Here is a 14917-nt window from a genome sequence, read left to right on the forward strand (position 1 = left end):
GTCTAATGTATTTTGTACAAGTGTTTCAGGTTACAAGTATATATGTTCCAAGTGCATCACAGCTTCTCATCACTTTGAAGCGGAGAAACTTTAAGCAATTTTAGTTTATATTGTTTAAGTTTATATTCAGTATTTTGTGTTTTGTACCCATGTTGCTTTTGTAAGCTTTTAGGGTTTGTTTTCACTACCCTCTCTCATTGTCATACCTATTGAGAGGAGATTTCTATCCAAACACTACCCACACCTATTTAGAGTGTTGAGTGTTTTTGGAACTTTGGGAAGCATTGGAAGATGCCAAGGATGGCGGATGCTATGGATTATAGCGGAATCTAGTAAGCTAGAAAAGAAAAAGATTCGGCGCAATCTCGTTGGAGCAAGAAGCTTGGAGGGCTTAGGTACATCGGGTAGATTAGGCTTGGAGGGTCTATTGCTATTCATGTATCCCAACTACATTTTCTAGTGGATTATTGACCGCTTGGAGGGCGGCGAAGAGGTTTTACGCCGAGGATTTCGGTTTCCTCTTCGATAACACATTGTGTGTTGTCCTTGTGTTTGCATTTCTCTTCCCTTAATCTTTGCCTTTTATTTTCTGCTGTGGATGTGATTTTAATTGGCTTAGATTGTTTACCAATTCTGTTTATAACTTGTGTTCATTTTCCGCACACTTGTTGTTTGTCATAAAGCTTGAATTGATTGTTTTGTTATTGGGGGTCTAAATGTTCAAGGGTGTTTCACACACTATTTGAATTTTCAAATTGCTATGCTTAGGGTTGGAGAAAGCATATCTGGGATCTTGTTTTGGATATCCCCTATATATAGACTCATTCTCCTGTTCCACAAAAACCAACAGGATTGATTTTTTATTAGCTTTCGGAAATTTTAGAATCTGAAAATATTTTTACATGAAAAGAGATTGTCAAAGTTTATAAATAGGCGTATGAAAAATGAAAATAACGGTACATAATTTGATTTAATTAATATTTTATTTTTCAATGAATTCTAAAACTTTTTTTAATATAAATTTTATATTTTTATTTATTTAAGGATTTATTACATCTGAATAGGATGAGATCGTAAAGTCACTATGCTTTACATCTTATCCAAGAAAATAATTGCTCTAAATCTAGGATGACATTGAGGTAGAATAGGAAAAACCTGCAAAGAGCAGGACATATAAGTCAAGACAAGACTGGGTAGAAGCATTTTGTCATTTCCAATGAGATGGTTTGGACATTGTGAGAAAAAACATGAGAGAAAAAAGGTCATAGGTGGAGTGAATAATGAGAGAAACAAAAGGATAATGGTATTTTGAAAGAATGATAATAAAATATGTTTTAAAAAATAATATATACACACACACTAGAATAGAACGAAACAAACAAAGTGACAAAGAATTGGTGAGGGCTCTAGGATTTTTTTCTAAAATGGTCATTAGAAAACATAATTGATATAAATCTAATAAAGAGATAACTTGATTATATCAATGTCACAGAAGAAGGAAAAAAAAAAAAAAGCCATGAAGTCTTACAATTTTCTTCTACTAACTAAGATAAATAGAAAAAAAGAAACTGATAAAAAATTGAGATGAAAGTAATAAAATGAGAGAGTCTAAAATGATAAGAGAGAGATGTTAATGAACTCCCACCACCCACAACCCTCGTCCATGCTTACGAATATGTTAAATTTTTTTTTTTTTAAAAGGTGGGAAAAAAACCTTTTTCCTAAAAGATGACAAATGACCATTCTTTTTCTACAAAGCAGCTTTAAGATAGGAACAAAAGCATTCTTTTAGTGATTATTTATAGTTTTTCAAGATAGATTTTTCACTTTATGATAAATTGTCCACTCAAGTACCTCCTTTCTCACTAATCATGGAAAAAAATAGGAGAGGCAAAATAAACATTATTGCTTAAAATAAGAGAAGGAAAATAAACATTATTGCTTAAAAAACACCTCTCGATCTATCGAGCTATGCAGATCCAGAATTCTCAGATCAGATTTTCAGCCTATGATGACTTGGATTACTAGGGTTTCGTTCACTAAACTCCTAGAGGGTGTAAAAGCTTTATTTTAAAGTCATCAAAGATACAGAGACTCAAATTAGAGAACTCATATTCTTTTAGAGAAGCTTACACCTTAGGGTTTTGTAATCAAGTGTTTCTAGATCTTTAGCGTGCTTTGAAGTGAAAAACTTTGCATTCAACAATAAATATCAGTTGTTAGGAAGTCAGATACTAACTAGGATCTATGTATATAGGAAGAAGTCTCTACAAGATTAAGTCCAATGGGGTATTGGAGTGAAGGTTCAATTGTAGGTTAGTATTTTGGAATATTCCAGGATAGTAGTAAGATTTCTTATACTTGTAACCGATTGATTATTGATTAGTGGATTCTTGAGAGTGGTGACCTGAAAATCACCTAGTGGAGGTTTTTGCCCTATGAAAAGTTTTCCCCATTAGTCAATGAATCACCATGTCAATTTAATTTTCGCATCACTTTAGTTTATTTGGTGATTTGTGTGTGCCTCCATGATTTGCATATAATTTAACTTAATTAATCAACTTGGGTAATTGGATTAATTAACCAGGGTCAATCTATAACCCAACAACATTGCCACAGTAGTATCGCTACATTATTATATTCCAAATGGAAGTTAGATTTATTTATTTATTTCTTAGGTTTTTCTTTCTCCGTTCAAACTTATGTTTTTTAAATATAGTTTGATTGTTAAAAAAAATAAAAAATAAAAAATAAAAAATTTAAACCTTAATTCTAATTGTAAAAGAAACCAAATAATACCTCTAAAACACTCCTCTTGTTTTGAAGTAAACTATTTTCTGTACAATATTTTTTCATTTTCAAGTACTTGTTTGTATATAAAATATGGTCAAACTTGTAAAATATTTTCTTTTGACCGTTAAATCTTTTGTAAAAAGTTGTAAAATGTTCTACTTTTAAAAATTTGGTAAAACATTTTACAAAAACAAATAGTAGTCCTTTCATCCACTATTTGGCAGCTAAGTCACCGATTCGGTAGTCTGGGCAACTAGTGCCGGCAATTCAGTCAATGGAGCCACCACTTCACTTCAGTGGTTAGGTCTCTGTCGCTGGAGTCAGCAGTCTAGCAGCCGAAATAATTTGTACTACAAAATTTTTACGCATCTAACAAAACACCTAAAAATAAATGTTTTATATGTAAATATTTCACTTTGAAATAAACGTGTAAAATATAGGCTCTTAAACTTTCTTTTCTCTTTGTTAGCCAGCTCTTAACCTTTTCAAATGTGTTTGGTGAGGTGTTATTGTCAATTGGTCTAGCTAATTAATGGAATTGCTAGTGGCTTGACCAAGAACGAAACAGAAGACACAAGCGCATATGTTGCGCACTGATCCTTCGCTTTCAAGAATATGGAATGGAAATGTTTGACCGGACTAGCTGTGTTGAAAAGATGAAGAGATCACCATTATAACCAAAATACATTAAAAATTGGATGCACTCATGTTATGTAGTTGAATATAGAGTACATCGCTAATGCCTAATAGGATGATTGTTTACGAAACTTTAGATTACCTTTTTGAATATCAAACACATTGGCAAGGATAACAAGAAAGTGATCCATATCACAAAACCTGCTCAATGAAAGCATACGACTGTAGCTTAAACTGCTATACGACTGTAGCTTATATACTTTTACTAAACGACAATATAGTGTCCTAAGTGTTTAAGTGAGCTTATGTTAGTGGAATTCCACGTGTCACGTGTCAACTGTTTATAGGTAGAGTTTAGTTTGGGAAGTTTGTTGTAACTGATTTTCTGTTTTCCCGCCTAATATTTCTCTTCCTCTTCGTGCTCTGCTCTGCTATATATAAAGCATCAGAGTCATAATGCAATTATATCTTGATGAAATATAACAGTTTTTCTCCCGATTGTTAGAAACTCTTTCATGGTATCCGAGCAAGCTTTTTAGCACTCGTCAATGGCTTCCACATGAAGTTACTTGGGATTCTAAGTTATGAATTTTCTTAAACTGGGGGTTGCAATTGCTGAACATATTTTATGCTTTACTTCCACAGGGTAAAGTTTCAATATTGTTTATGGTCAATTAATGAGGAATTCTAATTAAGCACACTACACGAGTCATTAGCTCGCACTTGACTACGTCCATGCCCTTTGTAGACACCGCCCATCGCTCTTATCGATTGAATAGTTTGGTTAAGTGTTTGGATCACTGCAATGTGAGTGGTTCGTTGGATCAATGACTTGCTAGAAGTCCACTAAACTAATAATTTATAAGAAGGAGAAGTCATAATAATGTTTCCCACAATCTTTTCAGACTAAGTAGTATTTTAATGCTAATAGGAAATTATTGAAAATGAAATAGCACTACATTGTCAATGTAATGATGAAGCCATGGTCTATTTAAACTAGTTAAACATAACAGTGATTTTATGTCTATGATAAACATTGTTAAATGGGGTGAGTTGGATCACGTGCCCAGGCAACCTTAGGAATTGGAATATTTTTAGAGTACTTGGATTCACCCTTATAAAACCTTCATCTACTTCTCTCTCTAATTAGCAAGAAAAAGGAAAAGATAAATCTGTAATAAGCTAGCCACATCCACAGATGCATCACAAAATTTCGTCATCATCATCTTTAGCAACATTGTCTGCTCCTTCACTGCTTGTCCTTGAATGTTTTTGCTTATCATCTATGATAGGTGAAGCTCCAAAGCCATCAGGACTTATTTTAGGACATAGTGGAGATTCATTTTTCCTAAAAGGATATGAACATAGATCTTTTTGGTCGAAATGCTTTACCAACTCAATGAGTTTCAACCAAAAGGATCCTTTGGGAGGGACAATGTTTGAGGTTGGCCAATGAAAGTGAAGGAACTTCACCACATATATCAATAGGGAAAACATGGAAGCCACTCCAGCTATGATGAAAAGGCCTCCAAAGCTATACACACCAAGACTAGGAGAATCTGTAGAGATTTCAGCACTTCCATCTACACATGTAGTTTGAGTTTCAAAATATTTCCTCATAATTCCTGTCATCTTATCTGTATCTTCAGTGACATTCAAGACTGCTCTTGAAATGTAAGAGACTAGAGGGGATCCACGTGGGAAGGCCTGAAGGAAGAAAGCAAATTTTTTTAATTATATTGATAAATCTATATTAAAATATAAATATGATTTTTTTTAATGGAGAAACTTGTTTTTTATTAACTAAGAAAAGCATACTTAACTGAAGTCATGGAATGTAAAATGAACAAGACTAGGATAGTGTGCTTGATGACCATATAAAGCCATGTATGAATTCATTTGTAACCAAACTTGGCAGAAGAGAGATAACAAAAAGGGAAAAAAAGTGCTTCTGTTCCTCTTCCCTCTCCAATTACTCTATCATTGTGAGTGGTGTGTGTGTGTGTGTAAGACATGGATGACTAGTCTAAGACATGGATACCATAAAATTGTTGCATTTACCCTGCTCACTTATGACCTACAGAAACATTGACCATAAAAGTATCTGGATCAATAGAATGTTCTACAAAGTGAATGCAACATATGTATAAGAAATATCTAAACAAAAATATATCTGCATTCTTTTTTCCCATATTATGTTGATAGGATAGGTTGAGAGATAGATACTCACAAAGCCAAATCCATCAGTTTTGTAGATTGGTCCAACCATTGCATACCTAGAGCCATACTTTGAGAGGAAAAGCTTAATGTAAGGGATCTCATCAAAAATAGCAGCTACACCACCATTATGAGTTCCATTAGACAGAGCTTCACCATACTCCTCAGGGGTTCTATAAGGCTTCAACTTGGACTCATCGATATTGAACTGTTTTATGAGAAGCTCTCTAACGAAGGAATCATTATGATATCCTACAAAGTAACCATTCCTTTTGATCTCTTTTACATCAACAAATTCAGGTTTCAATTGTTGTACCGTCAACATTGAAGCTAAGCTTGCAGTGTAACTTTGTGTTAGGATAAGTACCATGAAGGCCCATATTATCAACACAAATCTTGACAAATTGTTGACTACCTTCTCCCCTAAAACATCATCAATATTTGAGCATGTACAAAGTGTTACACATGTTTGAATTGTTTCCTTAAATATAAAGGAAGTGCCTAGGAAAAAAAGAAATGAAATAAAATTTCATTTGTAGGGGTAAAGAGAATTTACTATAGGTAGAGGTGAGCGTTGCAAAGGAGAACAAGAAAATCTTGCCAATCTGTTGATCAGGGGGGCCTCTAAACTTAGTATTTACATGGTGTTCAAGAACCCATGTTACCAAACCTGTAAAAATGGAGGCTGCACCGATTGCTAACCAAAGTTCCCAGCTTAGCGGCTTTAAAAAAATCCATATGTTTTTCTTTTCATTATCTTTCATCAAAACCACCATTGACACACCTGATTCAGAGTAAGGTAATGTAAAATCAACATATAAGGAGCGATTAGCCACAATTGTTGTGTCTCCAACCACAGCATCAAGCTTCTGCATTTTGAGAGAAAGATGTGAGGAATATCATATTACAAAGTTACATATGATCGACAATGTGGCAAATGCAATAAATTTAACAACTTGTTGAGATGATAGATTGTAATTAATGCAACATCACTTTCGTATAGAATCATCATTAAAATTACTTTTATTGTATAGCAATCACAAATTACTACCTCAACAGTTGTGAAAAAAATTGTGTCATGTTCATATAATAACCAAGTATTGTAAACTAAAAATTTACCTTAAGTTTGATTTGGTAAAGAAGTTCATCATAAGTTCCTGCACTCTGTCCATTTTTAGTCACATAGGGCACAAATTCATGTGGAAGGGGGAAGGGTAACATATCCAACACAGCAAGGAACACATCAATTGAAAACCCGGATATATTTGGTTTATTGGTACGAGGACACCATTCAACCTTTATAAACTCATTAAAGCCATCTCTTGCAGGAACCCCAATCCTTAACTTTTTTGGTTGGTTTGTTGTGTCTCCAGGCCAGACTGGTTGCTTAAGATTGTCCTTTGATATTGAGTATGCTATAGTGCAAATGTCATCTACTTCTTTTGAAAGTCCTTTCTTGGTGTTCCAATACCCAATAATCCTCTTGGTTTGTCCTATCACATTGAAGATTTCGAAGGTTGAAGCTTTCAACTGTCCCTTAACCAAATAAAAGTTCCCACTTAGGCCTTGAAATCTAGTGCTTGCAATTGTGTTGAGAAGCCTTAGACCAATTTCAGAAACTCCTATGGTAGCAAGGTCTACTTTACTTTCACTAGCATTTTGCTTTAAAAAGCTAGAATTCTCTATATTGGCCTTCTCCACTGCCATAGCTAATGCCCAAATTGAATCATATGCTTGTAATCCAAAGAGGTTTAACCCAAAAGTCTTATAGTTTGTTTTTCCTGAGGTGAGATTTGTTTTCCATCTTCTTTCAAAATCTTCTAGACCTTTCGAAATTTGTGTATAAGGCCTAACTCCTAAAACACCTTGCATTGAATCCAAGACCTTTGAGTCAACAATATCTAACGAACTTGATAGCCCTTGTGTCATTATCCATGCAAACCCTTCACTCATCATTCCGGAATTCTTTACAAGTACAAAAAACTTTGAGGCAAGAGAAGCACCCATGTGTACAAGGAATATTCTTGTTTGCATTGCCTTTAATTTGTTAAGCTCCTCTAAAATATCACTATCTTTTAGAGATGGAGAAATGACACTTCTGTATGGCAATCGGACATCAACCTCTTGGAAAGCATCTATCAAACATAGAATTAAGTCATTGCCATAATCTGTGTCTTCATTGATAGTAATGACTTCTCGCCAACCATAAGCTTGAATTAAGGTGGCTAAGGCTTTCACTTGAGCTGAATCATCTTGGGTTGTCTGGATGAAAAATGGGTTATGGTTTAGCGAAAGAAAGGGACTTGTGGCTAAGAAAGAAAGTATAGGAACATGAGCCTTTTCACCAAGTTTTGCGACAAACTTAGCTTGTGTTGACCTTTGAGGTCCGATGATGGCATGCACATTTTCGTTCTTCATCAAATCTAGAGCTGCATTTCAGACGAATGAGTCAGCAAATCCAAGTCCAGTGGATATTTTCTTTGAAATGGACTTACTTTATTTTTTAAATTAAATATTACAAATCTAAAGGTATATCAGTGTCAAGTTATAAAAAGTTTTAAATGACGTTGTACTTTCTAGTCTATACACTTTCAAATCTATGAAATGAAATTTTAACCATGAAATATACTTTATCTATTTCAAGTGAAATGAAGAGAACCCTGCTGAACTAGACATTTGTTTAATTGTATACTTGTGTGAAACTACTTGACACACTTACCAATTTAGTTTTTTCTTAGAAATGCAAGAAAAATTCCAAAATGTGGAATTTGAAGAATCAATAATATATAAACAATGAGATGCAAACAATTATGACACATTCTCAGCGTAAATTAAGATAAACTTGTGTTTACAAATTAGTACTGTTGGGTGGCCCATTGTTGGTTTTGTATTGTCCCTCCTTAGCATAGCCATGTACGAGAGAATTTGCACAACGCTTATGGAAATAACATTGTCAGGTATTATATGTATCCAAATAAACAAACAACAAGAAAGATCATTGGAGGAATGGAATGCCTAAAGGCTTGTAAATAGAGAGGAAGATATGCGATTCTGCAATATAATTAAACTAGTAATTAAACTAGTGGTTGAATTATTTTTCTATATAAAGATATGTTTGCCCATGTAGAAGCATATTTTGAGATGTCTTACTGTTAAAATTTAAGACTTTGTGAAGGTCCATTCACATAAAGAAGAAATATATTGTTAATATACACAACAATATTTAACATGATTTGGCCAATATGATTTATGAGCGACGCCAATCAAAATCTATTATTAGTGATACTAGTCGAATACCAAAATTTGACGATTTGATTTTTTTTTGTTAAGTGAATAATGAAAATAGTAGATGAGACTTATAATTGTTAGTCCCAATCCTTTTTAAAAATAATTTGATTACTTTCTAACAAAATATAGTTGATACAATATATTAGATTTTCTAAATTAAGTTATTTATATTTGTTATTTGAAAGTTTTTTTTCCTAAAAGAAACATAATGCATTTTACATTCAATTATTATATATGGTGAGATATTTTATAAATAATATATCTGGTTGTAATTTGTTTATGATACTCCTTACAAATAGTTCATTCTCTATTTATACATCTTGAATGGCCTAAAGAGAAAGTTGATATAGTAAATCCATCATTTGATTTGAAAAAAGTACAATAATTTAAAATCATAAGAAAATTTTAATTTTATCAAGAATCTATCAACATTACATTGAGAATGTGACATAATTGTTAATGAAGTAGCTCCTCTTTCTACACAAACTTCTCCTCACAATGCATCACTGAAGTAGACTGAATAAATTGAAGTTGATCGAATGGATCAAATAAAAAATCTTCCAACATTGCACTGAGAATGTGACATAATTGTCTATCAAACAAATCTTCTTTTTACATAAACCTTTCCACACAATGCATTATAGAAGTGGACTGAATGAACCGAAGTGGGCTGAAATGGATCAAATAGACAAAAAAGGACCAAAATGGAACGAATAGACCAAAGTAGACCGAATCCAACGTAAATGGACCAAATTGAACCAAAATTGAACAAATGGACCATAGTGGACCGAATAGGACTGAATGGACTAAAATGCTACGCTAATGTGTCTCAATAAGAGCACAGCAATAATAAATATTAGGTTTCAACTTTTAGATATTAACTAGTTACGAACCCGCGCGTTGCGGGTGATAATTATTTTTATGGTGGTTTTATTAAATTTTTTTTTTACAATTTAAACTAATCTAATAATGAGTAATGTATTTCGTAATTATATTTTTATTTATTATAAGAACAATCATAAGTATAATATAGGAACAATCCAAAACACCAAAAAAATGTAAACTAAAAAAAAAAAAAATTTAACGATGATTAATTGAACCAATATTAGGATAAAATTTTGTTTTTGATAATCTATTAAGGTTATTTTCTTTGTAGAAATTATAATTTCATCCGCCCAAAACATATTATCAAATAAACAATTATTAGCAAAATCTAATAATTAAATTTCTATACATGCATTGTTATAAAATAATAATAATAATAAAAATAAAATTGCAAAAGTTAAAATTTATCACCTATTCGATTATTTTCATTTGGCTAACATTTACTTTTCTTTAAATAAATGAAATTATAGAGTACTTCTAATACAACTATTAAGAGTACTTTGTCCACCACAAAGGATTAGAAAATAAACAAAAATTAGTAAAGTCTCATAATTTAACATCTAAATTGAGCACTATAAAAAATTATGCTATATAACAAAATAAATACCAAATTATCCAAATCATGCTATGTAATAGAATAATTTTATATTTTTATATGCTATATTTAATTCTTTAGAATGCAATAGGATAACATTTAACAATCAAAGAGAATAAAAAAACAAAAAAAACAACAACAACAATTTAAAAAACAAAACTAAATCACAATTTAAAAAACAAATCTAAATCGCATTAACCCAAAATAGAGTTTTAAAGAATATAAAAAATTATCAACCTAAAGTAGAGATGCAAGAAAAATAAAAAAATCCACCAAAAAATTTAGAGAGAGAGAGAGAGAGAGGGAACCTTTTTTTTTTTTTTTTTTGAGGGAAAACTATGCATAGAATAAAAGAGATAGTGATAAATTTATAGTAAGAGGGTGTGAATAAGAAGATATAAAAATAAAGGAAGATGAAGGGAAAGAGGAGGAATGATATTAATGTAGAGGGTAGTGGGGAGATGCAAAGGTAAGGGAGGGAGAAAGATTGAAGAAGTAGTGGAGATATGAAATAGTAAGGGAGAGAGAAAGGTTGGAGAAGTGTAAATATTAAAAACAATTATAAGAAAATTGAAAAAAATAAAATAAAAAACAAAACATTGAAGCCTTTCAAGCTGTAGGATTTTTTTTTTTTTTTTTTCCTTTAAGCTAAAAAGGCTCACACAAAACCTTAAAACTAGACTGAAAAAGTTTTGGGTTGGGCTTGATAGTGGAACTAAATAAATAAGAGGTGAGCTAGATTAATTATACAAATTTATTATAGGATGATAGTGGAAGTAAATAAATAAGTAGTTGGCTGGATTTATTATAGGGTGATAGTGGAAGTAAATAAATAAGTAGTGGGCTACATTTATAGGGCTGAAAATTGTAAAAACCATTTTAAAATTGTAGGACAAATTATATTTTTTTAAAAATGACGTGGCAACTGATGTGGTGCAACGTGAGAGTAACAGTATTAAACGCTACGCTTCAACTTTTAGTAATATATAGATATATTATATATAGATGAATAAAACTTATATACGCTCAACCAAACCTCACAAAAAACAAAGAAACTCAACCTCTCACTTTTGCATATACAAACTTTACTAAATTTGATTACACCTAAAACAAACTCTCAACATCAACTCAAAAAATAGACGTTCATAAATTACATGATCACAATTTCAAAATCCCAATAAACCTATTGATGCTCTCTCACTTAACCAATAGACAACCTCTTAAAACACAATGCATATCTCTCCGTTAATTTCAAAAGAACTACCAACCTCTTTTTTTTTTTTTTTTTTTTTTTTTTAAGAAAGCATACTCCGTATTCTCTTAAAAGTCTTCTCCTTTCTCCCACTTCTTGGTGAAGTCAAAGTTGTCAAACATTTTGCAACATTTGCCTCTATATATATAATATCTCAATATATATTCATTGGTTGACAAGGAATATTTTTCTTATCTGGCCAAGAAATTTCAAATTGGAATATATACTTTCCTAGCTTCCACATGAAAAAAAAAAAAGAAAAAAAAAAGAAATTAAGACATGTTCCAACAGTTAAATTTATGGATTGAGGTTTTTAAGTACTCCAAAGATCTGGCCGAAGGCCAAGCAAGCATAAGTAGAGCATTCACATCCAACTTTACAAACTTTAGCCAAATTTAAAGTAAAAGCCACTGTTATTTTGTTGTAAAATATTTTTCAGATAATGTTTTTTGTACTTACTAGTGTTGTAAAATCTTGATAGGAAAGATAATACATATTTTCAGTTGACCTGGAAAACACAGTTATGATCTTCATAAACGTTTTAAGCCCCAGAAAATTGTACATGATTTTCCACAACAGTTTTCTTTTTTGGTGATTTGTGAATAAAGTGCTCTTCAGTTTGGATTAAAAAAAAAAAATCTTTTGAAGATCTGGATTCTAATGCTCTTAGCTCTGAGGTGCTTCTCTTATTGTATATTGATTAAAACAAATTAAAAAAGGATAATTTAATTTCTATCTATGCTCCGATCCAGTTGTTGATAATGAAATTTGATCTCTCTCTCTCCCTTTCACTCACCATGTACATAAACAATTTTGCCCAATCATTAGTTATATATGTGAATCCTCTTTTTACTAAACCACTAGTCATTAGTCAAGGCTGGACAGATTGTTAATAATTTTTGCCGGACCTAGTCACAACTCACAAGTAAGCTAAATAGTGGGGCAAATGATCCATAACAAAGCTTAAATTTATGTCCTACCAAAAAAAAAAAAAAAACTTAAATTTATGTATTATATGTACAGTACTTAAATGTTATTCCTTAAGTTCCCATTTTAAAATTCTGTCATGTGGATTTTTTTTCATGAGAAAGAAGTGTATTTTTTAGTTAAATAGTCACATGGTTGAATTTTAAGATGAGAACTTAAGGAACAGCACATAAAGTACTGTACTTAAGTTTTGTCCTATATTAAAACTACTTGATAAAGCAGCTTGTTTTAAAAGGGAAGCTAGGGTAGCAAATAGGAATAGTGAAGGTGAACTCAAAATTACTTTTGGAATTTTTGTTTGTTTATTTTTATTTTTATTTTTTTTTTGGAAAAAGAAAGAAATTGCCTCAACAGACTTAATTATCTTTTGGTTTATGTATTATTATATAGTTTTATGCTATGTTTGGAAGTTTGGAGGGAGAGGAGAGTAGAAAGGGGCAGAGGGGAGGAGAGTAGAGAGGAATGGTTATCCTCCACCTTATTTTGATGTTTTTAAAATTAAGTAAGAGAGAGGGGAATAATTAGACATTTCATAGTTTGTAATTTTGTTAATATGGTAAGGGTAAATTTGGTAATTCATTTGGTAATCAAGTATTTCTATACTCTACTCTCCTTCCAAATCTCTCCAATTTGGGGGAATTAGAAATGAGGAGTTAAAAGTAGTTATAACTCTTCCAAATTCCTCCCCCTCCTCCCTTAAAAAACAATGAAACAAGGTAATTTAATTTACTCTTCATCCCTCTACTCTACTCTCCTCTACTCCTCCCATCCAAACAAGCTATCAAGGAATTATCTCAGACTTAGCCCTTCTAGTTTCAAAAATTAGCACTCTATCCCTTGAGAGCTAGGGTCAATTTTCCACAACAAATAATTTTATTTGAATAGGGACTACTTAATTTATTCACTCATTTGGCTAGTTTATAGAAATATATTTTGAAAAATCAAAATATTCTGTTCATGTAGATAAAGACATGTTAATGATCAATGATGTATGCATGACTTATATGAATTTAGAAGAAAAAAAAATTCAGGAAGTGGTGTATTATTTCTGAAACTAGGAGATGACTTTGGATGTTCTCTCAAACCTCTCAACAGAGATTAATTAATAAATTGAATACTTGATCCAGCAATGTCAAGAGCAACATTTGAGACCCACCTTATATGCAAAATGAATTATTGCAAGTGGGAGGATTCAAAATATAAAGCTTTTATGATGGACCATAATTTAATATGTGTGATATCCCATATTAGGGGGCAAAAAAAAAAAAGAAAAAAAGAAGATATTCTCCCATTTGTGCATGTATGCATGTGTGGTTTCCATGCCTTTTCTGACAGAAAAGATATACCAGTTTTATTACTTCTACGTACCAAAAAATAAAAATAAAATGATGTGAGTGACAGTGTTAATTACCTGCACATGCAGCACCAATAACATCACCCTTAGAATCCCTGATAAATAGACTGAGTCTAGTTCGATAATTGGAATTCACAGCGTAGAAATCAGAGACCGCCATCAATATATAGCTCTTTGCCATTTCTCCCTTTGTGGAGTTCAAATCAAGAACAATACCCACTCGTGCTACTACATCATCTGCCATTGACTGTTTACCCAAGAGGCTGAGCAAGAGAAAGAGGATGAAAGGTAAAAGGTGATTCAGGTTTGCCATTGTCATTCTTAATTGGCTTAATGGGCCATGCAGTAATGACTTAGACCTAAGTAGCAATTAGATTACTTTGCCAAATGTAGGTTTTGGGTAATAGAATTGGTAAATGTGTGTGGAATTGTTTGTTGTAATAGCTTGAGTGAGAGATGATGAGTTATCAAAGTTCAAGAGTAGTAAATATAACTGGTAGAAGAAGTGGGACAAGTCAAGTAGAAAAAGAATGAAAGGGTTGAAGAAAGCATGTATGGGATCATGTTTTGGCTCATCCCTATTTGTAGACTCAATAGTTACTTTTTTCTTTTTTTTTTTAAATAAATATTTTTATTTAACTTTTGGAATTGTTAGGATCTGAAAATATTTTTACATAAAAAAAAAATTGTCAAATTTTATAGACATGTGTAAAATGAAATTTAATAAAGTTAATATATATTTTTAATTTTTTAATGAATTCTAGAATTTAAAAATATATATATTATATATTTTTATTTATTTAAGACTTTACATCTGACTGGGATGAGACATCACTTCACTATATTTTACATTTTAACTAAGAATATAAGAGCATCTTCAACAGTCTCTCCAAATTTTTGCCTAATTTTT

General features: G+C 31.7%; 1 protein-coding gene across 1 annotated transcript; it reads right to left on the reverse strand.

Moving 5' to 3' along the window:
* Window positions 1–4487: 4487 nt before the first annotated feature.
* On the reverse strand, window positions 4488–14320 carry LOC115960938 (glutamate receptor 2.8-like). The gene is made up of 5 exons (XM_031079980.1): window positions 14065–14320; window positions 6766–8075; window positions 6199–6515; window positions 5660–6092; window positions 4488–5136 (listed from the first exon to the last, which is right to left on the reverse strand). Exons 1-5 carry the CDS (start codon window positions 14318–14320, stop codon window positions 4633–4635), a joined length of 2820 nt encoding a protein of 939 aa, XP_030935840.1. The 3' UTR covers window positions 4488–4632.
* Between the last annotated feature and the right edge of the window lie 597 nt (window positions 14321–14917).

Source organism: Quercus lobata, chromosome 2, assembly GCF_001633185.2.
Source record: "Quercus lobata isolate SW786 chromosome 2, ValleyOak3.0 Primary Assembly, whole genome shotgun sequence".
Classification (NCBI taxonomy): Eukaryota; Viridiplantae; Streptophyta; class Magnoliopsida; order Fagales; family Fagaceae; genus Quercus; species Quercus lobata.